This window comes from Gavia stellata, chromosome 4 (assembly GCF_030936135.1).
Source record: "Gavia stellata isolate bGavSte3 chromosome 4, bGavSte3.hap2, whole genome shotgun sequence".
Lineage (NCBI taxonomy): Eukaryota > Metazoa > Chordata > Aves > Gaviiformes > Gaviidae > Gavia > Gavia stellata.
The window spans coordinates 1196862-1221387 of NC_082597.1; the positions used below are offsets into that span (position 1 = coordinate 1196862).

The following is a 24526-nucleotide window of genomic DNA, read 5'->3' on the forward strand; positions in this document are numbered from 1 at the left end:
AAGCACCGGCCTGTCTGTCGGGCTTGGCCGTGCCGTGCTCGCTGCCTGCGCCCCGCGGCTGCCTGCCGGGAGGTGGCTTAGGGCTTGTCTTGTGGGTGCTGTCCCTGCGCCATGGGGACCCTCCTCGTGGGTGATGTCCTGGCACAGCGGTGACCTTGCCTCGTGGGTGCTGTCCCTGTGCCGTGGGGACCCTGCTTGTGGGTGCTGTCCCTACACAGTGGGGACCCTCCTCGTGGGTGCTGTCCTTGCACCCTGGGGACCCTCCTTGTGGGTGATGTCCTCGCACAGCAGTGACCTTGCCTTGTGGGTGCTGTCCCTGCGCCGTGGGGACCCTCCTCGTGGGTGCTGTCCCTGCACCCTGGGGACCCTCCTCGTGGGTGATGTCCTCGCACAGCAGTGACCTTGTCTCGTGGGTGCTGTCCCTGCGCCGTGGGGACCCTCCTTGTGGGTGCTGTCCCTACACGGTGGGGACCCTCCTCATGGGTGCTGTCCTTGCACCCTGGGGACCCTCCTCGTGGGTGATGTCCTTGCACAGCAGTGACCTTGCCCCATGGGTGCTGTCCCTGTGCCGTGGGGACCCTCCTTGTGGGTGCTGTCCCTGTGCCATGGGGACCCTCCTCGTGGGCGCTGTCCCTGCACCCTGGGGACCCTCCTCGTGGGTGCTGCCCTTGCACAGTGGTGACCTTGCCCCGTGGGTGCCCGCTGGCAGCTCTGGAGGGCTGCTGTGACACTAGAGGGAGCTGCACTTTAGGAATTGTTGGAGCTGGGTGGACCCCCCCATCCCACCCCATCCCACCCCGCCCCATCCCACCCCACCCCAAGGCAAGCGGCACCCACTCCAGGGACGGGGACCTGCTCCCAGCAGCCCGGCCACCCCCCGCGGGGTGACCGTTCACACCCCCGTAGCTGTCCCCTGCGCCCCGCCGGGCAGCGCGGTCCCTTTGCCATCCCAGAGCAGGTTGGCTTTAGTACACGGACACGGAGCAGGATCGGAACGAGCCGTCCCTCGCTCCGGGGCGGTGGGTGCTGGGGCAGGGACCTGCCAGGCTTTGCACGCGCGTATGTAAGATGCTAAGTGTGAGGTGGGAGCTGCTGGTGCACGGGCTCGCGAGGCATCGGCAACCCCGACTGCCCTGGCTCGGCTGGGGCTCTGCCGGGGCCGTCGCCTGCCCGTGCCCGGTGCTGCAGGAGGGCAGCCCCGGCATGGGGGGAATGCGTTCCGCCAGCAAGGACAAAAGTCCTCCGGCTGCAGCGAGCCGTCTGTCCTCAGCTGCCCTCCTGTCCTCGTCCTGACACCTCCCGGTGCGTGTGTTCCGGCTGTGCCGCAGGCAGCGTGCTGTCCAGCGCGGGCAGCGTGCCATCCGGTGCAGGCAGGAGCGCTGTGAAGGCAGCAGAACCCATGTTTGGGGTCTGGCAACCTCAAAAGCACCATCTTGGCACGACGGGATCCCGTGAGATCCCATGATCCCTTCTCCTCTCCGGTTTGGGGGTCATCACCGCCCCTACCAGCTCCAGGCAAATGAAATTAATTGGAAATTAATAAATCTTACCGCCTCCCCCTGCTGCGGCACGGAGCTGCCCGCCGGCTGCCTGTCCTGCCGAAACGCAGGGGCAGCGCGACAGCTTCCCCCGGGCGCCGGCAGTAAAAATAAACCGCTGCGATTGCTTCCAGAAATAATTCCCTCTGTCCCCCCTCCCTCCGGAGAAAGCACCGAAGGGAGAGGAGGAAGAAATATCCCCACGGCCGCGGCCGTTGCCTGCGGCCGCCCCTTCGCTTCGGTTCACGCAGCGCTTATCACGTTAGGAGAGGAGCCGGGCTGCGGGGAGCCGCATCTGAATTCCCAGGGCCCCGGAGAGAGATGGAATATAATATATTTCCTCTCTTGCCCTTTCATCAAAGCAGCGTGAAGTTTGTAAAGCTGGGATTTTTATGGCACGTTGCTTCTCCCTTTTAAGAGACCTGATTTGGGTTTTTTGACTCTTCCACCGGCTTTCACCACGCCGGTGCTGGCTCCCCATGCCGTGGCACGCGCCCGGTGCAAGAGCCACCGCGGCTCCTGCGCCCTCCCGGCAGCCGCAGGGGTGACCCGGCACTGTGGAATTTTCCCGGTGGCGTGGGATGAACCGGCTGCCCCGGCCCCGCTGCAGCACCCGCCGGCGTTCGGCTGCCGTGGCCCCGGTATGGATTTGTCACCCGCGGTGGAATAAATCTCTGGTGCGCATTGAGGCGGGGATGGCTCCCTCCGCACAGACGCTGCCCATCGATTTCAGCGCCGGGCATGCACCGCTGTTAAGCAGCTTTTTTTAATTATGCCGTCGTGCAGGCAATTGAATCGAACCTAAATGGGTGCTCTTGGCCCTTTCCTCTAATTAGCCGGGGGGGATTAATCATCCGGATGGAGGGCGATGGCACGAGATAACTCAGGGAAAAATAGCCCCTCTGCACGGAAGCGATTCGGTCCCTCACTTACGGGCTGCTCTGCAGCCGGCGGAGGGCAGAGGAGCGGCTCTCCCTGGGGTGCCCGAGCACCCATGGGTGCCCGACGGGCTGCTGCCCTATGGACGTGGGGCTCTGTGGTGCACCGGGGTCCCCGGTGCCACCAAACCCATCCCTTCCGCAGCGTGCTGGTGTTGGGTGCCTCCAGCCCGGGTGCCGGGGAGCGGGTGGGGACCCGGGAAGGTCCCTGGGGATGCCGAGAGGCGGCGATTCGGGGGGGTGAACCCCGTTACCTGCCCTGCAGTGGGGCCTGGGCAGGAGGGCAGCTTCGGCGGGCAAAGGTGGGCAGCAGCCCCCCCGCTGCGGGGCTGGAGCTGGGGGTGCCCGTTTCTCAACCCCCTGCACCCCATCAACCGCGCGGCTGCGAGCGGAGGCTTGTGCGGGGCCGGGGCGAACCCCCAAAGCCGCGACGTGCTCCTGATCCTTTATTTTTTGCCTCTGGCCCTGGGGACAAGTTCACCCGTTCGGCCAGCCCCGGTGAGACGTGCGTACCCGGCGATGCTGCCCGATCCCCCTGCCCCAGCCCCGAAGCCCAGCACCGCGGGCGCCCGCACCCTGCTCCTGCCGCAGCAAAGGGGCTCCCGGGTCCAGGCTGGTGCTCCCGCGGCACAAGGACCGGTGGTGCGCGGCTTCACCGGTGTGTGCCGTAGCCAGTCCCTGGGTTGGCGGGGGGTACCCTCCCGGGCAGAGGGGTGCACCAACGCCTGCGCCCATTTATCTGCAAAGCTTCAGCTTATTTTTAATGCCTGGGGATTTGTTTGCGATGCGGCGCGGCACGGCACGGTGCGGCAGCAGCCGCCTAATGCGGCGATGGTCGGGGCGCAGCTGGGGGTTTTTTGGAAGGTCCCACTTTCTGCAGAGCAGCGCAGCCGGGAGGGATGGGGACAGTGCGCGGTGAGGGGTGGCCACTGCTCCCCAACCACTGCCAGTGCCGGCGGCGGGGATGCAGGCACCGCCGCCGGTGCCGCAAACAACCGCACCCGGCCCTGGAGAAGCTGCGACCGCTGCAGCCGGTCTTGCTGGTCGCATGCAGGAGCCGGGATCCTATGCCGAGGAGCACGCCGGTGCCGGGGAGGCTTTGCAGGGCGCCGGCTCCCGAGCTTCACGGGAGCGCGCTGCGTCTTCGCCGCTGCTTTCCGGCGTGTGAAGTTGGGGAGGATTTTGCCGTTCGAAGCCTTCTGGAGAGCCGGCTGCTCCCCAGCGCCGAACTTGGGGGAGATCTTCTCCCAACTGTGTTCTGCTTGCAATAAGCAGCGCATGCAGATGCAGATGAGCAGGAGGGGAGAATTCTGCCGGCACGCTCAGCTCCGGGCGCTGCAGCGGCCTGAAATGGCTCTGTGGCAGCAGCGGAGGGTGAAGAGAGCAAATGTGGTTGTTCCTGGCCTAATCACCAGAAATTTTGGGCCGTTTCCTCTCCGTTCATCTTATTTTCCTCCTTCTGACGCTTCCTCAGATGGCTCTGCCGGGCACTTCCATTGCCGGGCTGCAGCCCTGAGTTATTCGCGGCTCCGGCAGAGCCTGTCCCAGCAAGGTCAGTCCTACCCTGCGGCTGCTCGTTCGGCTCGGCTGGGCTCGGCTTGGCTGGGCTGGGCTCAACCGCCCGGGGCTGCAACCCTGGGGGGGGCCTCGGTAACCCCACTGCTGCCGGAGCCGGCGGGGAGGAGGGAGCGCAGAGCCCTGCGGCCGCTGCAGGCTCCGCTTTCGGCAACGGTTGAGGCTCTTGCAGGCTCCGCGGGGGCCGCTGTGCAGCGTGGTGGCTTGGAGCATTCCCCGTACCGCATCCCGGGCTCTTTACACGCCTCCCTAGGAGGGACCGGGATGGGAGGCTCTGGGGAGGAGAGGTGGAAGGGGTTCGTGGAGAGCTTGGTGAAGCCGAAGGCAAGCGGAGCTGGGTCGTGCTTGCTGTTCCCAGCCAAGCACCCTTCCTGCAGCGGGACTGGGCTGGGCTGAGCCGGCACACACGGCCCTCGGGAAGGAAAATCCAGAGGGAAAAAGTGACGCTGGAGCTTTCCCCCTGGAGTCCTGCTTGCCCCCAGAGTGCCTCCCGCATCCCCTCACCCCGCCGGGATTCGCAGCTCCGCTGGGCATCGCAGCAGCTCTGAGAGGCCACGACGTGGCATCTGTTTAGTGTCCCACCGCATCCCAGAGGAAGCGTTGGTCCCGCTGGGCTCTGTTGGGATGGGGCGAGCCTTGGGCTGGCCGGCTGCGGCCGGCTGCTCCGGGATCGTTCGGAACCTGCCGAGGGGTGTTGGCGAGGAAGGGTCGGGCTGCAAGTGAGCGATCGGGGTGGAAGAGCTGGAGGAGGGTCGCAGGGCAGTCCAGCCCGACCTTCCCCGCTGCTTTGTTTTACCTCTTCCTTCACTTGCAGCAGAAGCCGTCACCGCTCTGCTCCGGCACCTTGCGCGCCGGAGCATGGCACATCTGGAGTCCGCCGGTGCCTCCCCGCCGTGCAGAGCTTTCCCCTAACGGCGTCTTCCCCGGGGCAGCACCCCGAGGCCGGTCCCGGTGCCAGGCTGGGGTGAGCGGGACAGGGGTGGCCCAGGCGCATCCCCTCCCGGGGAGGCTGGGGGGGCTGCAGCTTTGCTCGAGCCTCGGGACCCCCCGTCAGCATCCACCGGGCAGGGGAGAGCGAGCTGTGGGCCCGGCCGTGGGTCAGCGCTGGGGACGCTTCCCCACCCCACAGGGAGGAGAGCAGCCGGTGTGTGCCCGGGGAGGGGAGAGGAGGAATAAAATAGGCAAAAATGGGGGCTGTGGGACTCCCCCAGCTCCCTCCAACAGCCCTTGCTGGTGCTGGGAGCGGCGGCGTGTTACGGTGCGGCTGGGTGACATCCCTCCCTGCTCCCCTCATTCCAGCCTGGCCCGGGGGGGGCTCAGAGGGGACCGTCCCCTGCCGCAGGGACACGGGGCGCAGCAGGGAGGAGGGGGCCAGGCTGCGGCGGGCGGGCGCAGGGTGGGTGCATATGGCAGGGGTGGGTGGCAGACCAGACTTGCTCTGCTATAATTACTGTCTGAAACGCCTGCGGATCTCCCAGCCCTTCTTCGTCACAAACTCGCAGGGACTATTTTTACCTCCCCTGCGAGCTCGTGCCGTGTGTCAGGGCCGTGACGGGGAGCTGGCTGCCCCCCTCCTGCCTCTGAGCCGGGAGGATGCTCCCCAAGACCTGCCTGCGAGCGCCAGCCCGGCCAGCGAGCCGGGGACCACGTGCCGGCAACCACAGCGTTGGGACCGTGTTGCTGGGGACGGCGTGCCAGGGACCACGTGCTGGGGACAATGTGCCAGGGGCTGCACGCTGGGCGCCCCATCCTGGGGACCACGTGCTGGGGACAGGATGCCAGGGGCCACACGCTGAGGGCCACGTCACAGGGAACCACGTGCCGGTGACAGCCCGCGGGGGACCGTGTACCAGTCACCATGTGCCGGGGACGTGGCGATCGGTGCCCCGGGCACCGTTCCTCCTCCTGCCGTGGGTGTGAGCACAGGTTTTTGGCACCGATGGCCCCGTGTTTCCCAGGGGCTGTGTCCTCCCTGCACACCCTCGTGCAAGAGCCGGTGGCGGGGCACGGGGCTCGTGGGGACAGGGACAGGGACATGGCTCCCTGGCCACCCATTCCCCTCGCTCCGCACCGGCGTGCCGGGCACCTCGGTGATGGGTGAGCGCAAGCAGGCGCTGGCAGGTCCGGTGCAGCCCTGGTTGGCGGCGGGGGAGCCAGGGCGGGTGACATTGAACGCGTTGGCTGCACAAAGGCATGTGAAGCTCTGTCGTGCCGTTCTTCTCGGGGCTGGATCTCCTCCGGGGAGGAGAGCTGGCGGAGTGATTTAATTCACAGTGACTGCAGCTGACCTTGGAAACCTGCCGATAGACAGCCGCCATCGACACTGGCTGGGGTCGAGAGTGTGCCGCGGGTCCCGTGGGTGCAGGAGGGATGGGGGGAGCCAGGCGGGGACCCTGCACGATCGGCCAGGCACCCCCCATCCCATCCCATCCCATCCCATCCCATCCCATCCCATCCCATCCCATCCCATCCCATCCCATCCCATCCCGGTGCCAGCCACCCCCTGCCCTCCCAACCCTTCAGCGGTGCTGGCAGCTGCGGAGAGCTCAGCACGTCGCGCTCTGCGCCCGGGAAGCGCTTTGCTTTTTATATCCCCATGAAATATTGACCGGGCTGCAGGTCTGCGGGGTGCCAGTGACAGCCCCTTATGTTCGTGCTCGGTGTCGGGGGACCCAGCTCTGCGGTGGGGTGCCCCGGGGCGCTTTCCCTGCAGCTTTGGGTCCCTGCGGGTGGCAGATGGGTGAAGCCGGGCTCAGCGCGGGCACAGCGAGGCTCTGTGGGGCGGCTGCGGGAGCCCGGAGGGGAGCCCCAGAGCTGGGCGCTGCTGCTCGCGGTGTGCCCTGGTGCTTCTGGGCCGGGGGTCCGGGTCTGTCACGGCTAAAAACGGTCAGGTGGGGCTGGGCTGGGACCAGCAGCTCCCCGAGCATGGGTGTACGGCTGTGGGGGGTGCCCGAGCCAGGGCTGGGGGTGCAGGGGGTGCAGGGGGTGCCTGAGCTGGGGCTGGGGGTGCAGGGGGTGCCCAAGGTGGGGCTGGGGGTGCAGGGGGTGCCCGAGCCAGGGCTGGGGGTGCCCAAGGCAGGGCTGGGGGTGCCCGAGGTGGGGCTGGGGGTGCAGGGGGTGCCCCAGCTGGGACTGGGGGTGAGAGGGGTGCCCAAGCCGGGGCAGGAGGTGCAGGGGGTGCCCAAGCCGAGACTGGGGGTGCAGGAGGTGCCTGAGCCAGGGCTGGGGGTGCAGGAGGTGCCCGAGCTGGGACTGGGGGTGAGAGGGGTGCCCAAGCTGGGGCTGGGGGTGCAGGAGATGCAGGAGGTGCCCGAGCTGGGGCTGGGGGTGCAGGGGGTGCCCGAGCCAGGGCTGGGGGTGCCCAAGGCAGGGCTGGGGGTGCAGGAGGTGCAGGGGGTGCCCAAGACAGGGCTGGGGGTGCAGGAGGTGCAGGGGGTGCCCAAGCCAGGGCTGGGGGTGCAGGAGGTGCAGGGGGTGCCTGAGCCAGGGCTGGGGGTGCAGGGGGTGCCCAAGCCGGGGCTGCGGATACTCTGGGGAGTTGATCTTCCACTGGTGAAAACAACATGCCCAAGGTGAGCGTTATCCCTCCGAGAGCAAGCGGGTGGGAGCAGGAGCACCTTTGCCAGCGCCAAGCCGCCTTCCCGGGTCAACGGTGCCGATAGCTCCGCCAACGTGCTGCAAAATACAGCCGGGACCTGAGCCGGGGAAGAAACCTGCCCGCGGCTGCGGGCAGCGAGCCGGCATCGCGCCGTGCTCCCTGTGCGTCCCTTCTCTGGCCAGGGCTGGCTCACGAAGCTGCTGCCAGCGGGCGCTGGGGATGTTGGCACTACGGGGATGTCCCTTTTCTTGCTGGGACAGGAGGAGTGGGAAAGCAGGAAGCAAAACGCGCGCATCGGGTGTGCTTTGCTGCCTGTTCGCTGCCTTTAATTGCTCCGAGCTGGCAGCCGTGGAGGGGACATGCGGGGAGCAGCTCGCCCCAGGGCTGCGAGGCTTTAGCGGGACAGGGACCGAGATGCTAATGACGGGAAGGTTTTAATTCCTGGTTTGCAGCCCGCTCCCGTTGGTGTCCTGCTGCTGCCGGTGCTCCCGGAGCCCCATTTGGGTCCTTCCTGCCCCGGGGGAGGCGGGTTTGCTTTTACGACTTGTCCTATGCAGCGGTGCTGGCATCACGGAGGCGGGGACGCGCCAGCTTTGTCACCGCAACGAGCCTCAGCTGCGTCTGTCCAGGGGACGGAGTGCTTTGCAGCACAACGCTTTGCAATGCAACACTATGGAATGCAATGCAACGCAAATCGACGCTTTGCCATGCAACACTTTGCAATGCAACACTTTGCAATGCAATACAATGGAATGCGGTGCAACAAATCGACACTTTGCCATGCAACGCTTTGCAAGGCAACCCTACGGAATGCAATGCAACGCAAATCAATGCTTTACTATGCAACACTTTGCAATGCAACACAATGCAACGCAAACCAACACTTCGCAATGCAACGCTTTGCAACGCAACACACCACTTTGCAATGCAACGCAACACAACTTGGCGCTTTGCAATGCAACACTCTGCAATGCAATGCAACGCAAATCAACGCTTTGCAATGCAACGCTTCGCAACGCAACGCAATGCAACACACCACTTTGCAATGCAATACAACGCAAAGCGCCCCTTTGCAGTGCAATGCAACGCAACACAATTCAACACGATGCAACACAACGCAACGCAATGCGATGCAACCCAGTGTGATGCTTTGCAACGCAACGCATCGCTTCCTCGCTGCGGGCTGAGCTGTGATCCCCAGCCCGACCTCTCCTCCAGGAGGATGCGGGATCCCAGCCCGAGCTGTGGGGTCACGCGTGCCCCGTCCCCCGCCCCAGCTGCGGGCGAGCTCCTCGCCAGCCGACGCCAGCCTTTCGCTGGACCCGTTGCCTAATTCCAAGCAGGGCGATTCCCAAGCGGAGCCGTGCCGCGCCGTTGAGCCAGATGACATTTAAAAAGCCCCGTAGTAGCTTGAATTTCCTAACCTGCCTCTCGGAGTAACCGTTGTCTCTTTTTCCCCTACAGTTGTTCTGACAATAGTTTCGCTGGGAGGAATTGCTCTAACCGCTCCCCTTAATTGGCTCTTTCCTGCCGGAGCCCCCTCTTTTGCTGCCGCAAACCCTGATTAGCGCGGCTGTGGGAGGGAGCGAGCTGGCGGCGGGGGTCCGTCGCGCCAGCGTCCCTTTTTTGCATTTTTATGCTCGTAGAAAAAAGCGAGGCTCGGGAAGAGCCGACAGTTTGAAAGGGTTTACGGATGCTCCCGAGCGGGAAGCCTCTCTGCCTCCCTTGGACTCAAGCTGCCGGCGCTGAGAGCCGCGGGCACGGTGCCATGTGGCGGCACCCCTGGAAAAAGTCCCAGCACCAGGACTTCCCCAGGGAGCCCCATGTCACCCCCGTGTCCCCCCGTGTCCCCCAGCCCAGGGCAGCCTCAGCCTCCTCTGGCTGAAGTGCCGGTAAAGCGGTGAGGAAGGTGCTCTTCTTGGGAAGCAAGGCGGTGGGATTGGGTCGGATTGGCATAGAAATGGCGCGCGCAGGTGTGGGATTGCGTTAAGTGTCCGAGCGCTCGGGCTTTAACTCCGGTTTCTTTTTACCCGCTGTTTATTGCACAGCCATGGCCGGGAGTTGCGGCTGTTCGCGCCAGTGCCGGTGCTGCCGGTGCTTCCGATGCTTCCAGCCCCGGTGCTCCCTGCCCCGGTGTCCCCTGCCGCTGCTCTCCGGTGGGGACAGGGACGGCTTTTCCAGCCCTCCTGCCCCGCTTGCTGCTGCAGTGGGTTGTCACGAGCGTCCCGTCACCTTCGCTGGCCTGGTCACCGAGCCCTGCTCACCGGGACGAGAGAGCTGCGAGGGGGGGGTGCGGATGTGGCAGCACGGCTCCCTGCTCCGGTCCGGGGGTCCAGCTGGACCACGAAGGCCTGGTGCAGGATGGAAATGCTGAATGCATGTCATGGGCGCTGGGATGGGATGCCCGGGAGCTGCTGGGGGGGGTGATGGCCAAGAGCTGCTGGGGGGGCGATGCCGGCGGGCTGCGGTGCCGGGAACCGGAGCCGGGATCTCACCCCTCAGCATCTCTGCAGCCGCCAGCTTCTCCCCAGCTCGGTGCAGCGGGAGATGCGGTTATCCAGCAGAAGTTGCCCCCCCAAGGTAGACCCCCGCTAACTGATGTCCACGAATGCCGCGGCTGCCCCTGTCTGCGGGAGGATGGGAGCGATGGCGGTGCCCGTCCCCGGCACGGCTGAGTGCCAGCCGGGCGACGCGGGGCGAGCGGCAGCGGTGGCGCGGGCACAGCGCACCCGGGGACAGCGGAGCTCCGCGCTGGGTGCACGGCCGGGCTTCCGGGGCGCCCGGGGCTGCTCCCTGCCTCGCCAAAGCGTTTTGCAAACCGGCCTCCACGTCCCGCTCGGCGCGGTGCCGGCAACGCTGATGCCAGCTGACAGCTACGGCTTAGCAGGGAGCTGTGCTTTCATCTACCTGCCGGTACAGGCAAGCTCTCCTACCAGAGGCCAAAATGCGATTACCCGTAAACCAGGAGGCATCGGGGCTGGCTGCACGCTCGGGATCCCTGCCGCGGCTCTCCGGCGCGCAGGGAGCTCGCAGGCGTGCCTGGCAGGAGCCGGGGTACCCCCGGCAGCACGAGTGCCCGTGCCAGGAACCCGGGGCGGCAGCTTGTCCTCCCTGGGAGGCTCCTGGCTTCTCGTGCCCGGCCCTGGCTCACACGCCGGTGTATCAGATGTTGCTTCGCTGGCAGCACCGTCGGTGCCAGCAGCCGGCTGGCGAACAGCTCCTTTACCTGGGTGCAGGGAGGTGTCGGGGCTGGCCGGCCGGCAGCGGGGTTTTGGGGCAGGGGGAGGATGGGGGTGTGCGGGGAGCCCCCGGGCTGGCCGGCTCTGACCCCGTGCCCGTCTGTCTTGCCTAGGTGAACGTGACGGTGGACTACATCCGACCGGCCAGCAGCGCTACCGAGACCGTGCCCGCCTTCTCCGAGCGCACGTGTGCCACCGTCTCCATCGGCGGAATGTAAGTGCGGCCCTGGGGAACCGGGCACAGCGCTCCAGCCCGGCGCTTGCCGGGGCTTGCGGGGCTCTGCCGTGCAGCGTGGGGGCACCGGGGACGGAGGGTGGCTCGACCTCGCCATGGGGCTGCGTGGTGCTGGTGGCTGGATAGCGGGAGCCTGCTGTCCCGCTCTTCCCGGGGCCCCCCAGACCTGCAACTCCTGTGCTTGCGGCCCCCAGCTCCGGCAGTTTGGGGGTGCACCGTGCCGGCGGGTTGCTTTGGAGGAACCGTCTCTTTGCTGTGCGTCCCCGGGATGTCTGTCCTTTCCCAAGGGACATCGCCCTCCCCGTGACGCGGTGCAGGCTCTGCCAGAGCAGCCCCCCCTCACCAGCCCTGCGCCCAGTTTCCGTGCCTGGGGCAGGTTTGGCAGCTTTCCCCCGGGACACGGCGGTGCCGGGCTCCTCCAGCACGGTCCCATGGAGTGGTCGTGCCAGGCGTGTGTCCGGATGGCAGCAGCTCCGGGAGCTGCGTGGGGATGATTTGTCATAGGCCATTTGGTTTCTTTCTTTTTTTTCCCCGTAGCAGCTATTTTGGAAAGCAACCAAAGTGCTGCAGCGCTGCGCTTTTCTTCCCTTTAATCCGAGGTCTGGGAAAGCTGCGGAGCGTTGCCCTGCACGGGGAGACGTGGCTCCATGCCGCCTGGGAAGCCGGAAAGCTCCCTGTCACCCGGCTCCGGTCTAATTAAGGCACTTGTGGAGTGAGCTTCGGTGACGCTTATCTCACAAGTGGGTTTAATTTCCACTCCAGTAGCAAAGGACATCCAGCCGTGCCCACTGCTCGCTGCACTGGGATGCTGCTCCCGGGATGAAACCGCAGCAACAGGAGCCTAAAGGGCTTTCCTGGACGGAGATGCCGGACGCGGTGGAGCCCAGCGCAGCAGCCCTGCTCTCTTGCGCTGCCTGCACCAGCTTTAAACCCGCCCGGTTTATTCAGTGGTGCTTCAACCGCGTCCCCGGGGAACTAATTCTCCAGCTGAGTGTGTGTCGCTGGGATTTCGGGAGGGACAGCCCAGCCGTTGCGGTTTTGGGGCTGTTCGTAGGAAGATGAGGTCTTGGGTCATTGGCAGTGCACAAGGAGGGGAGGGTGCGGTGCAAAACCCACCGGCATCTCCCCGTGCCCGGCCGCTGCGGTGCTGTCGGCCCCGGGAGGCTCCCGGCAGCACTTGTGCCGCGCCCGGCACGGTGGTGGGGCAGGATTTCCCATCCCAGGAGCATCTCGCTGAGCGCTGCCGTCTGCTCTTAGCGTCTCCGGCTGCAAATTGCTTTCAAATAGCTCTCGAGTCGCGTCCCTGTTTCGGGAGGAAACCTGATGTGAATTTGCAGGGCCGCTGCTCGCGTTGACTTCATTGCCGTAATCGGGCGTCAGTGGAGCGAGCTGAGCGAGCGCTGGAGCGTCTCTCCGGCCTGCAAGCCTCCGGGGCACGGTGTGGGGCAGCCCCCTTGCTCCCGCCTGCCCGCGGCCCTGGCAAAGGCACGGGAGCAGGGAGCATGCCACGCAGCCCATGCCGCGCTGGGGATGGAGCGGGGAAGAAAGCCTGGCTTGTGCGCCTGGGCTGAGCACGCTTGGCACGCTCTCGCTGGGGCGGGCAGCCCGGGCAGGCGGCTAACGGTAGCCCGGGCAGGGGGCTAATGGTAGCCCGGGCAGGGGGCTAACCCCTGCCGGCTTCTGGAGCCTTCAGATCCCCGGTTCCTGCCTAGCTGTTGTCCTTGGCGCAGGCAGCCGGCAGTCCTGCCGCAGCCCTCCCCGTCCCACGGTGCCCGCGCTGGCGGCGGGGTGGGCAGGGGGATGCCACGCCGGCCATCGGCTGCAGCCCTGGGGTGGCACCTCTCCTTCCCCGAGCGTGGTGGGAGGAGAGGGTCCGCCCTCGGCGGTGGGCAGCGGAGGATGGTTACCCGTCCCCCGGCATCTGCTCTCCTCGGGATGGGTTTGCGGAGGGCAGCGGAGCAGCTTCTCCTGCCTGGTGTGCAGGCAGCCGCTGCTTCCAGCTCAAACACCGTGCCACGCGTCCCCCTGCGCTGCAAGCTTGGGGAGCACAAACCCAGCTTCACCTGCCGTATCCCGGCCCGTATCCCTGCCCGTATCCCAGCCCGTATCCCTGCCCGACCCCCGGCTGCGGTGCCTGACTCGGTGTCTCCCGCAGACGGGCTCCGAGCTGGCAGCGCCGGCAGCCCTCGCCGGGTCCATCGCGCTTCTCCCTTCCAGCTCCCCGACGTTTTCAGCTTGATCCCTGGCTGGGGAATGCCGGTGCTGCCGCCTGGCAAGGCTCTGCCCAGTGCCTGCGTGCCGCAGCCCTCCCCGCTCTGCCGGCGCCTGGTGCGCCATGTGCCTTGTCAGCGTTTACCGCCGCTGCCGGCACTGCTGCTCCCGGCTCGTGTTTTCCTGCTGAGCACAGGTAAGGTCAGAGGTTTGTGCTCGGCTGTCACAACAAAGCCGTGCTGACACGGAAAACAGGGTGAAGGGGCCATAGCTGGCGGAGAAGGCAGCTGCCGGCATATCGGGAGCCCCGCGGGCACCTCCTGTGCCGGTCTGGGCTCACAGGGACGGCTCATCCTGCCATGGGTGCTGTTGGGAGGGTGTCCGTGCACCCCAGGCACGATTAACGTGGAGGCACCCGCAAAGCGGTGGCAGAGGGACCCGGGTTCACACCAGCCTTTGCTCTTTGGGAAGCCCGTGGCATCCCACAGCATCCCATGGCATCCTGCAGCATCCCACAGTATCCCATGGCATCCCACAGCACCCCATGGCATCCTGCAGCATCCCATGGCATCCCACAGCGTCCCATGGCATCCTGCAGCATCCCATGGCATCCTACAGCATCCATGGCATCCTGCAGCATCCCGCAGCATCCCATGGCATCCCGCAGCATCCCATGGCATCCTGCAGCGTCCCATGGCATCCCACAGTGTCCCATGGCATCCTGCAGCATCCCGCAGCATCCCATGGCATCCCACAGCATCCCACAGCGTCCCACAGCATCCCATGACATCCAGCAGCATCCCACAGTATCCCGCAGCATCCCATCACATCCCGCAGCATCCCATCACATCCCCCAGCATCCCACAGCATCCCATGGCATCCCGCAGCATCCCATGGCATCCTGCAGCATCCCACAGCATCCCATGACATCCAGCAGCATCCCACAGTATCCCACAGCATCCTATCGCATCCCCCAGCATCCCAGCAGCATCCCACAGTATCCTGCGGCATCCCATCACATCCCACAGTATCCCCGGGCACCTGGCAGCATCCAGCAGCTTGTGGGCAGCGGGTGCTGTGTCTGTGGGGCGCGGTGGGAGCCCCGGGGTGCCCGGCTGTGGGGCTCGGTGCTCCCCAGGAGGCTGCCGAGAGCCCGGCTCCCTCCTGGGGAATGCGCTGGGATGCAGGAATGGGATGCTGTCCCCGATCCACCAGCGAGGCTGTAAGCGGGGTGCCGTGCCGGCACCCCGTAATCAGCCTCCGCGGGTCGGGCTGCGGGCGCGGAGCTGGGGGCCGGCGCAGCCCTGAGCTATAAATCCATGCCGGTGCGGGAGGATACTTTCCCGGCAGGCAGCAGGGCCGGGATGCGGCGTTTTGGGGCTAATTTGGCACAAAGGGCGAGTTTTGGTGATGCCGCCTCTGGGCACGGCGGCGGGGAGCTCCTGCGGGGCTGGTTTTGGCAGCGCCGATCTCTGCCAGGCAGCGAGAGCCGGAGAGGTTTCGGTGGGTGAAAACGCTGCGGAAAAACGTCCTTTTGGGATTTTTGGGACGGGGGGGGACTGTGAAATGAGTTTGGGGGAGGGGGTGGGGGATTGCAAATAGCCATTTTTCACTCCGCCGTTCTTTAAGTGGCAAAAACTGTATTTCACGGCCTAATAAGATTTTTTTTTTTCCGCAGCAAAGAGCTTTTTCGTCTGCGTTTTCATATTCCCATTCTTTAATCTGGGCTTAACTGGGGGATGCGTCTTCCCTCCGGGAAGCAGCTCCAGCTCCTCTCCCCAGATGCTCCCCCCTTCCTTGTCCTCTTTCCAGCAGCAGGAGCGGGATCGTAGCCGGCGCAGCGCACCCGCCGCGGGGCACCCGCTGCAGCGCGTGAGCGCTGCAGCGGGTGCCCCGCGGCGGGTGCGCTGCAGCGGTCGCATTGCAGCCGTCGCGCTCACCCCTGAACCCTCCTCAATGCCCCCGCTGCACCGCATCCATCACGGCGCACCCGTCGTGCTTCCCTGGGTGCCCAGCACCCAGCGGATTGCCAGGATCAGTCCCTGCGAGCAGCGCTGGGATTTCTGAGCTTTAAAAGCTCGGAACCTGGCAAGGATTTGGGGTCTTCCCGGGAATTGCCGCCCTGGGGGGGGGGCGGTTTGCACTTAAGCAGCAGGATTTCGTGGCTGGGGTTGTTAGGGGATCGGGATTTCGGGGCTGGGGGTGTTGGCGATGCTGGATGCCGGCACGGCTTGGGATTTCGTGGCTGTCGTTGGTGATGCTGGATGCCGGCACGGCTCTGGATTTCGTGGCTGGGGGTGTTGGCGATGCTGGATGCCGGCACGGCTCTGGATTTCATGGCTGTCGTTGTTGGTGATGCCGGATGCCGGCACGGCTCGGGATTTCGTGGCTGTCGTTGGTGATGCCGGATGCCGGCACGGCTTGGGATTTCGTGTCTGTCGTTGTTGGCGATGCTGGATGCCGGCACGGCTCGGGATTTCGTGGCTGGGGGTGTTGGTGATGCTGGATGCCGGCACGGCTCTGGATTTCATGGCTGTCGTTGTTGGCGATGCTGGATGCCGGCATGGCTCGGGATTTCGTGGCTGTCGTTGTTGGCGATGCTGGATGCCGGCACGGCTCGGGATTTCGTGGCTGTCGTTGGTGATGCTGGGATGCCGGCACGGCTCTGCAAGCTCCAGCAGCTGCTCTCAGAGCATCCAGCCTCTCCGGTGGCTCAGGGAGGGTGACAAGGGGACACTTTCTCACTCCCCCTTCCAGGAATGGAGTAGGAGCATCCAAGGAAGCTGCTCAGAGTTGGGATCAAAGCACAGGAGGGTGGGTTTGGGGTTTTTTCAATGCGGTCGGTGGCACTGCGTCCCCTGGCTGCGTATTGGGGTTCAGGGGCTGCCCAAGCTGGTGAGCGGCGTGGGCTGGTCCCGCTCCATGCCACCGCAGGGAACGGGGCGCTGGGCGAGGTGCTCCGACCCGTTCCGGCTGCGCCACTGTCCCTGTGCTCGGAGGTTTCGCAGCATCCTGGCCACGCAGGTCCCCGGCCACGGGTGGGAGGTCTCGGTGCTGGCAGGGAGCATCAGGATGTGATGGGGGGACAGCCACCCGCTGCAGGGTGCAGGCTGGGCTCCCGCTGCAGGGTGCAGGACAGGATCCCACTGCAGGGTGCACGACGGGCTGCCCCTGCAGGGTGCAGGGCACAGGCTCCTGCTGCAGGGTGCAGGACGCAGACTCACACTGAAGGGTGCAGGCTGGGCTCCCACTGCAGGGTGCAGGATGGGCTCCCACTGCAGGGTGCAGGACACAGGCTCCCGCTGCAGGGTGCAGGATGGTTTCCCTCTGCAAGATGCAGGACAGGATCCCGCATGGATGCAGGACGAGCTCCCGCTGCAGGGTGCAGGACACAGGCACCCAGTGCAGGGTGCAGGATGGGCTTCTGCTGCTGCTGCAGGACACAGTCTCATGCTGCAGGATGCAGGACAGGCACCTGCTGCAGGGTGCAGGACGGGCACCTGGTGCAGGGTGCAGGATGGGCTCCTGCTGCAGGGTGCAGGACACGATCCCACTGCAGGGTGCAGGACACAGGCTCCCGCTGCAGGGTGCAGGATGGTTTCCCTCTGCAAGGTGCAGGAGAGGATCCCGCATGGGTGCAGGACAAGCTCCCGCTGCAGGGTGCAGGACACAGGCACCCACTGCAGGGTGCAGGACGGGCACGGGGTCATGCGAGCACCGGGAAGAAGAGGCGGGATGGAGGGATGGCTGCAGCCCTGGGGGTGGGCAGGGGGCTGCCGTTCCTCCCCGCGTCTCTCTCCCCACCCGAAAAGCCGGGTGATGATCCTGACCTTTGCGAAGTGCTCCCATGCACTGGTGCAGAGCTCAGGAAAGGACCCGGCGCCCGGCGGGGGAGAGGCCCCGGCGAGGGGGTGTTGTGCGGGTGACGGGGAGGTCAACGCCTTTGCAAAGCAGAGGGGTCAGCGGGAGGCTGGGGGGCCGCTGGTGCCGGGTGATGCCGGTGGCCGTGCCGCCAGCTCTCCGCCGTCCCCGGGACGAGTGGCAGCCAGAAGCCGTGGGACGCATGCTTTCCCCTCCACGGGAAAACCCAACCCGGCTTTCCGGAGCGAGAGTCTGGGGCAGCACCATCGCCAGACGTGCCGCGGGAGCCGGTGTAGGGTGTTTACCCCCCCGGGGGTCCCGTGGAGCTGGAGCGGGGACCGGCTGCCAGCACTTGGCTGTTCGCGGCGGTGCCATGTGCGCAGCGAGCTACCTGCGTGGGCCGCGGTGCCAGGGTAAAGCTGGGCTGGCGCCCAGGAGCTGGGTAGGTTTTTTGCAGCCCGAGCCTCTGGAAAGGGACCAGATTTCGCTGCTGCTTTGCAAGCTGCTCCCTCCTACGGAGAGGAGGTGTCGGCCGCCAGCCTCGGCCCCGGGAGCTGGGCCGTGAGGATGAGCTTTGCCAGGCTGCCGGTGGCTGGCTGAGCGCTGGCGGAGCTCGGCACATGCCCTGGCGCTGGCAGGGTGCTGGCAGGGTGCTGGCAGGGAGCCGGCTGGGTGGGGAGCGGAGTGGCTGCAAGCTCGGGGACTTGGAGTTAAGCCACTCGCACCCTTAAGGGGTGCAACCGTGCGCTGCCATCCCTGAGCCCCCTCCGCTTCGGTGCAATACGGTCAGTCCTGGGGAGGAGATTCCCCCCGCCGGTGCGGTCGCTCCTGCGGGCAGGATGGTGCAGGAGGCGGCCGGACGCTGCGGTGCGCCGGGGGGCTTTGCTCCCGGTCCCGCTGGGGGTCCCTTGGGACTGAAGTGCCTTCTGCGGGCACCGGTGCTGAGATGGCATGAACCAGTGCTGGAGCGGGGTCTCCCGGCGTCCTGGTTGCACCGAGGGGTTGAAGGACGTTGTGCTCAGCACCGGCAAAGCACCGTCCCGCGGTTCTCTTGCTGCGGGCGGCACGGTCCTGGGTGGATGGGGCTGAAGCGCTGCCGGGTGGGAAGGGCTGTGGGGAGCTCCCCGTCCTCCTCGGGGCTCTCCCCAAAGCACCGGTGGCTGTTGCAGGCTGCAGCCGGCACCAGGCTGAGCCATTCCCCTCTTCTGAGAGCGGCCCTTTCCCCCCGCCGCAGCGGCCATGCAGACCTAGCACCCTTCCAGCCTCCGCCTCGGCCGCATCCAGCCCGGTTGTGGCACGTTCGCTGGGGGCGAGCTCCTTGGCCGGATCAGAGCAAACCGCCGAGCCGTTTCGCTGCCGCTGGGTGCAGACCGGGGCGGTGGGACGATGGCCACGGTGGGACGACGGCCTCGCCGGTGCTGTGTGGCTGCCGGGGAACTGCAGGCAGCAGGCACCGATGGCGTGCCAAACCCGGGGGAGGAGGAGAAGCTCCCTCATCTCACCGGCACGTGCCGGAGCCGAGCGGCTTGGGCGTGCACCGAGAAGGAGCTGGCGTCCTGCGAGGAGCAGGGCTCGGCGTATCGGGGGACACGAGCGCCGTGCCAGCCTGATCCCATGCCAGGAGAGGCTCACGGAGCAGCCCACGAGAGTTCAGAGAGGCAATAAGGTCCCATCGGTGTTGCCCCGATACACTCCCATCCGCCCCGGCAAGGAGGACGAGGGGTGGATGAAGAGGCAGAGCCCGGTGCCTCCGCCGCACTCCCCACGGCGGGCACGGCTCTCTGCGTTCGGAGGCTCGGCTAACCCGCTCTGAAATTGGGATTTGTTTCCTCCTAATCAGGCTGTGATATATGCCAGGCTCACCCGGCGCTCCGGTTGCGGAGGTGGTTTAACATTAGATTTTTAATGATCCCTCCATTAATCCCGGTATTCTGGGATTTGATGCTTGCTGCCCTTTGACCGCTGGAAATGATGGAAACTTTGATTTCATGCATATTGGATACTTCTGGAGTCCAGTGCCAGGAATAGCGGCTTACCCGCTCCGAGCGGAGGGGATTAAAGCGCTGGGGGATGGGGCAGGGGTGGGCATGGATGGCTGGGATGGGGAGCGGGATGCGGCTGGGATGGGGGGTGGGATGCAGCCGGGATGGGGAGCGGGATGCAGCTGGGATGGGGAGCGGGATGCAGCTGGGATGGGGGGCTGGGATGTGGCTGGGATGGGGAGTGGGATGTGGCTGGGATGGGGAGCGGGATGTGGCTGGGATGGGGAGTGGGTTTGCGACTGGGATGGGGAGTGGGATGTGCCTGGGATGGGGAGTGGGATGTGGCTGGGATGGGGAGTGGGTTTGCAGCTGGGGTGGGGAGCGGGATGCAGCTGGGATGGGGGGCTGGGATGTGGCTGGGATGGGGAGTGGGATGTGGCTGGGATGGGGAGCGGGTTTGCGACTGGGATGGGGAGCGGGTTTGCGACTGGGATGGGGAGTGGGATGTGGCTGGGATGGGGAGCAGGTTTGCAGCCGGGATGGGGAGCGGGATGCAGCTGGGATGGGGAGCGGGTTTGCGACTGGGATGGGGAGCGGGATGCGGCTGGAATGGGGAGTGGGTTGCTGGGATGGGGCGTAGGTTTGCGGCTGGGATGGGGCGCAGGATGCAGCGTGCCGGGCTGGGTGGGTGCGTTGGGAGGGGCTCGATGGCCCTTGGGGGAACGGGTCCCGTGGGGTCTGTCCTCCCCCATCCTCACTGCAGAGCGCACTAGGGTGCAGGGAGGGTGCCCTCGCCCCATGGGTGGGATGCAGGTGGCCTCTCTCCTCCCCATCACCCCACAAGGCAGAGCTCCCGGGTGCCACCGACCCTGCCTGACCCATTTGGGGTCTCGGGGTAACGAGGGTGGAGGCAGGTCCTGGGGCTCTCCCTGGCATCCCCCGTGCCCTGACGGGGTTCCAGCCCCTGCTAACCGCAGCGGGTAAGAGAACCCCTCCTTAGGCTAATCCTCCCTCGCAGACAGCGCAGGGCTCTGCAGCGGAGCAGCAGCATTTACTGGGGGGAATGGCTGGTGCCCAGTGCTGGAGCCATGTGGGGTCCCAGTGTGGCTGCTCGGGGCGGGGAAACTGAGGCAGCCGGGCACTGCGGCATTCCCGCAAGCCCTGCGGCCACCCGGCACCTCCCGTTTGCTCTCAGTCCCCACCAGCCACGGGAACATCGGCTCCAAAACCTTAATTGCGGCCGGGCTGCGGCAGAGCGGGAGCGGAGGCTCGGTGGCCCCGCGGTGGGAATGCAGCTCCCCGGGGGGGGCGATGCAGGCACCGAGGAGGGGTCCCCCCGGATGGGCACCTCCTGCACCGCGGCTGATGCTCGGGAGGGGCAGCAACCGGAACCGGCAGCTTTTGGGTCCAAATCAGCGGTCGCGACGGGTGCCTCCGTCCCCTCTTGCAGAGCCCGTTGGGGACCGTAAAGCCGGGGGGAGCGCAGCCGCCCTCCCCGTGCGCGGCCGCAATCCGTCCCGGCTCCTTTAGGACCCGACGGCGCGGTGGGAGCCAACGCTGGCAATTTTGCTTGTCTTCTAAAAAGCCATAACCGTGATATTGCTGAATAAATGAAGCCATCAAACAGAGGTGGCAACAAGATTACAAGACTTCACGAGTGCTGGGGGCAGAATAAAATTGTCTGTTTAGCGAGCAGACGGAGCGCTCGCTAGCACAGTTGTTTCCTGATGCTTTCCGCGGCGGGTTTTAATCTCCTTCGCTCTTTCCAGATCCTGCCCCTCGCTTCCCCAAAATGGGGCTGGGGCGATGGGTGGGGATGGAGCTGCAGGGTGGGTCGAGCTGGGTGCAAACTGGGCTGATGGGACCCCCAGCCCAAATCCAGCTGGGCTTTGCGTGAGCCTGGAAGTCCCCTCAGGGCTGGAGAGCCGCCGCCTGCTCCCGAGCCCCGGGGTGGGGACGTGGGACGCGAAGGGGTGCCCGTGCTTGGGTGGGATGTGACCGTAGGGGAAGGAGCCATCCTGCCCGGGGCTGGTGGCGATTACCGTTTGGGGCTTGTCCCCGTGGTGGGTCAGGTTGGGGATGTGCCGCCGATGTGCGGCTCGGGGGATGCAGCGGCAGCTCCCCGACACGGGGACGGAGGCGGCAATTCGGGGCGCAGTACCTGCCGAGCAGGGGCCGGGTGGGCAGCTCTGCCCAGCGTGCCCATCACCAGAGTCTCTGGTCTCAGGTTCTCTCGGGCGTCTCCCCCGGTGTGTGTTGGGTACAAGTCTCCTGGTGACGCGTGTCCCCCGCTCGTGCTCCGAGTGATGCTGGCGGCCGTGGGACGGCGCAGAGGCACGATGGCGAGCGGGAAGCGTGGCTGAGAGGGGCTGCGGCTGCCCCGCATGTCCTGCAGCTCCTCGCCGCTCTGGCTTGGCCGCGGGTGGCCGCGTACAAACTCCGTCCCAACCGGAGCCCGCCTGCGGGGCTCCCTCCGGCAGCAACCTCGGCTGCTCGTCCCGGCACGGGGGAGCCGGGGCACGTCGTCCCCACCGGCAGAGCCGGGCTGGCACCGAGCTGCTGGGAAGGTCTGGATCTACCAGCACCCGTTGGCGGGCAGGAGCCCACCGGACACCTCTTGCAGATCTGCACATCTCTGGGGTGCTGCTGCCTCTCGCCTCCCAGTCACCCCCTTAGTCCCCATAGTGTCACAGGGGACCAGGGCTGGCGTCCCCGCAGCTCGTCCCTAACGGGGTCACCTCTGGCCCCTTGCCATCGGGCTGTGCCCCGCTGCTCCCCGAGGCGCTGGGCACCCGGGGACGAAGCCTCATGCCCAGCCCCAAACCTTGACGTCCGCCGTCGGGGCAGACGGCGGTGTCGGGGGGCCGCTGGGACACCACGGGGGCCACCAGCCCTGCGCCGGCCTCCCCCCCGCCCCGGCACAGCCTCCTGTTCGTGCCCGAAATAGCTGTAGGTGCTTATTCCTGGTTGCTTGGCATTTCGAGCGCTACCTCTGCAGCTGCCTCCTGCTGCAGCTTATTTCCTCGTTTACGAATCCTTATTTTTTTTTCCCCCCTGCTCCGAGGCGAGACCTATTTTCAGCTCCCGGTGATGGCTCTGCCCTTCCCCCTCTGTAGCAGGGGGTGCTCCCGGGTTTTGCGAATGAATCAGACTCCCCCCTATGCATTTATATATATATATGGTTTTATTTTTTTAAATAGTGAATTAGCCGTCCATGCCCTGCATGTGTAATTGGAGGAGAATTACAGATGCGCTCAGTGAAGTAGAATTTATGAATTTGTTTAAAGCAGCAGAGTGTAATGGCAGCCAATTTCCCGCGCCGCCTCGGCACGCGGCGCCCGTTGGCAGCCGGCCCCCGAGCCCGGCCAGCGCCGACCTCCCCTCTCCCAGGAGGGGATGGCAGGGAGAAAAAAAGCAATAGGAAGGTCAAATCAAGGAGGAGGTTCCCACGGCCCCGGGGGCACTGACCCCTCTGGTTTTGGGGGGTGGAGCGGGGTTTTTGGGGTGCTGCCGGGAGATCCCCCGCCGTGGCAGCCCGGCTCCTGCACGCTCAGGCGGGGACCCCTCGGCCGTGCCCAGAAGTCCCCGTTAATTGTGAGCCGTTGCTCCAAGCACCTTCCCTGGGCCAGCGGCGTGAAACGGGGTGGGGGTCTCCCTCCGGTGACAGGGACCGGCGTGATGCACGGGGTCCGGCCGCGGTGGGTGCCGGGGGAGATGGGCCCCTTCGCCCCCCCCCAAGCCGGTGCTGAGCCCCCTGTTCTTCCCTCTTGCAGCAACATCGCCGAAGCGCTGGTGAGCAAGGGCCTGGCCACCGTCATCCGCTACCGGCAAGACGACGACCAAAGATCCTCGCACTACGACGAGCTCTTGGCTGCGGAGGCTCGGTGAGTGCCGTGCCGGGGTGGCGGTGCTCCCCCAGCCGCGGGGTGCCGGCGCTGCCTCTCGGGGTGTCTCACAGGGAGGTGCAGAGCTGCACCCCATCCCATCCCCGCAGCGTCCCCATCCATCCGTCTGTCCCCGCTGCTCGGGGTGGCCGCGGTGGGCGTCCTTTCCCCTCCGCAGGCAGTCCAGGCTGTGCAAGATCTCCCCTCCCGACCCCTCAACAGCCAAAATCCCTCCCCGAGCAGGACCCGGCTGCGTGTGCCCCCCCGCTCCCCGACCTCCTCCGCGCTGCCGGCGCGGCGCTGGTGCCGCAGACTGGCTCGGCGCTGGCGGAGGGCCAGGCGCGCCGTGAGTCAGTGGGAAACATCGCGCTGCGTGGCGGGTTCTCCATGTTAATGCCGGAGCTGCCGGTAGGCAACTGAAGGCAGATAACATTTGCAAAACGCCTGGGAGGTTGTTCGGAGTCTCACGGCCCATTGCGTGCATCATGCCGGGGTTCAAAGGGCCCCGCTCCGCTCCTTGGGGCGGCGAGCCCGGCAAAGCGCTGCCGCAGCCTTCCTGCCCCGGCCTGTCTGCCGGAGAAGTAATTGCATTTAAACCCTGTGACGTCCGAGCCGATCCGAAGGACTTGAGACACATTCTGGCCTCCTGTAATTAGGTTGAGGTTATCGTGGTGAGAAAAATGCGGGTGGATGCTTCCCCGCGCCGTGTCCTCGGCGGAGGCGGCAGAAACGCTGATGCAGGCAGGGACGCGCTGCCTGCCTTCTCCTCTGCCAGCCGGGAGGAGCGGAAAGGGCTGCGTTTTCTGCCTGACCGGGCGGCCCTGCCGGCTCTGCCGCCTGCCTGCACCTCACGTGCGGGCAGGGATGCGCCCGGGCGGGTTGTGTCGGTGCCCCGCAGCCGGCCGGTGCTTGTACGTCGCTGGGGTGGGAAAGGAAGCGCGAAGCGTTGCCTTCCCCGGGCAGCGCCCGTCTTCCCGAGTCGCTGTCCTGGGGTGCGTGCTCCAGATGTGTGTGCTCCAGATGTGCGTGCTCTAGGTGTGCACGGTTGAGGTTGCAGGGTCCAGGCGAGCATGGTCCAGCTGTGCATGGTCCAGGCGTGCACAGTCCAGCTGTGCATGGCCCAGGCACGTGTGATCCAGGCATGCACAGTCCAGCTGTGCATGTTCCAGGTGTGGCCAGTCCAGCTGTGCATGATCCAGGCATGCATGGTCCAGCTGTGCACAGTCCAGGCACGTGTGATCCAGGTGTGCATGGTCCAGCTGTGCATGGTCCAGGCATGCACGGTCCAGCTGTGTATGGTCCAGGCGTGCACAGTCCAGCTGTGCATGGTCCAGGCATGCACGGTCCAGCTGTGCATGTTCCAGGTGTGGCCAGTCCAGCTGTGCATGACCCAGGCACACGTGATCCAGGCGTGCACGGTCCAACTGTGCACAGTCCAGGCACGTGTGATCCAGGTGTGCATGGT

The 24526-nt window shown here is 66.0% G+C and overlaps 1 protein-coding gene across 1 annotated transcript in view; it reads left to right on the plus strand.

Annotated features, from left to right (window-relative positions):
* SND1 (staphylococcal nuclease and tudor domain containing 1) overlaps positions 1–24526 on the plus strand; it is a 137644-nt gene that overhangs the window by 49586 nt on the left and 63532 nt on the right. Inside the window, 2 exon segments of the mRNA XM_059816483.1 lie at positions 11002–11102; positions 22951–23061. Coding sequence (XP_059672466.1) covers positions 11002–11102; positions 22951–23061 — 212 coding nt within the window.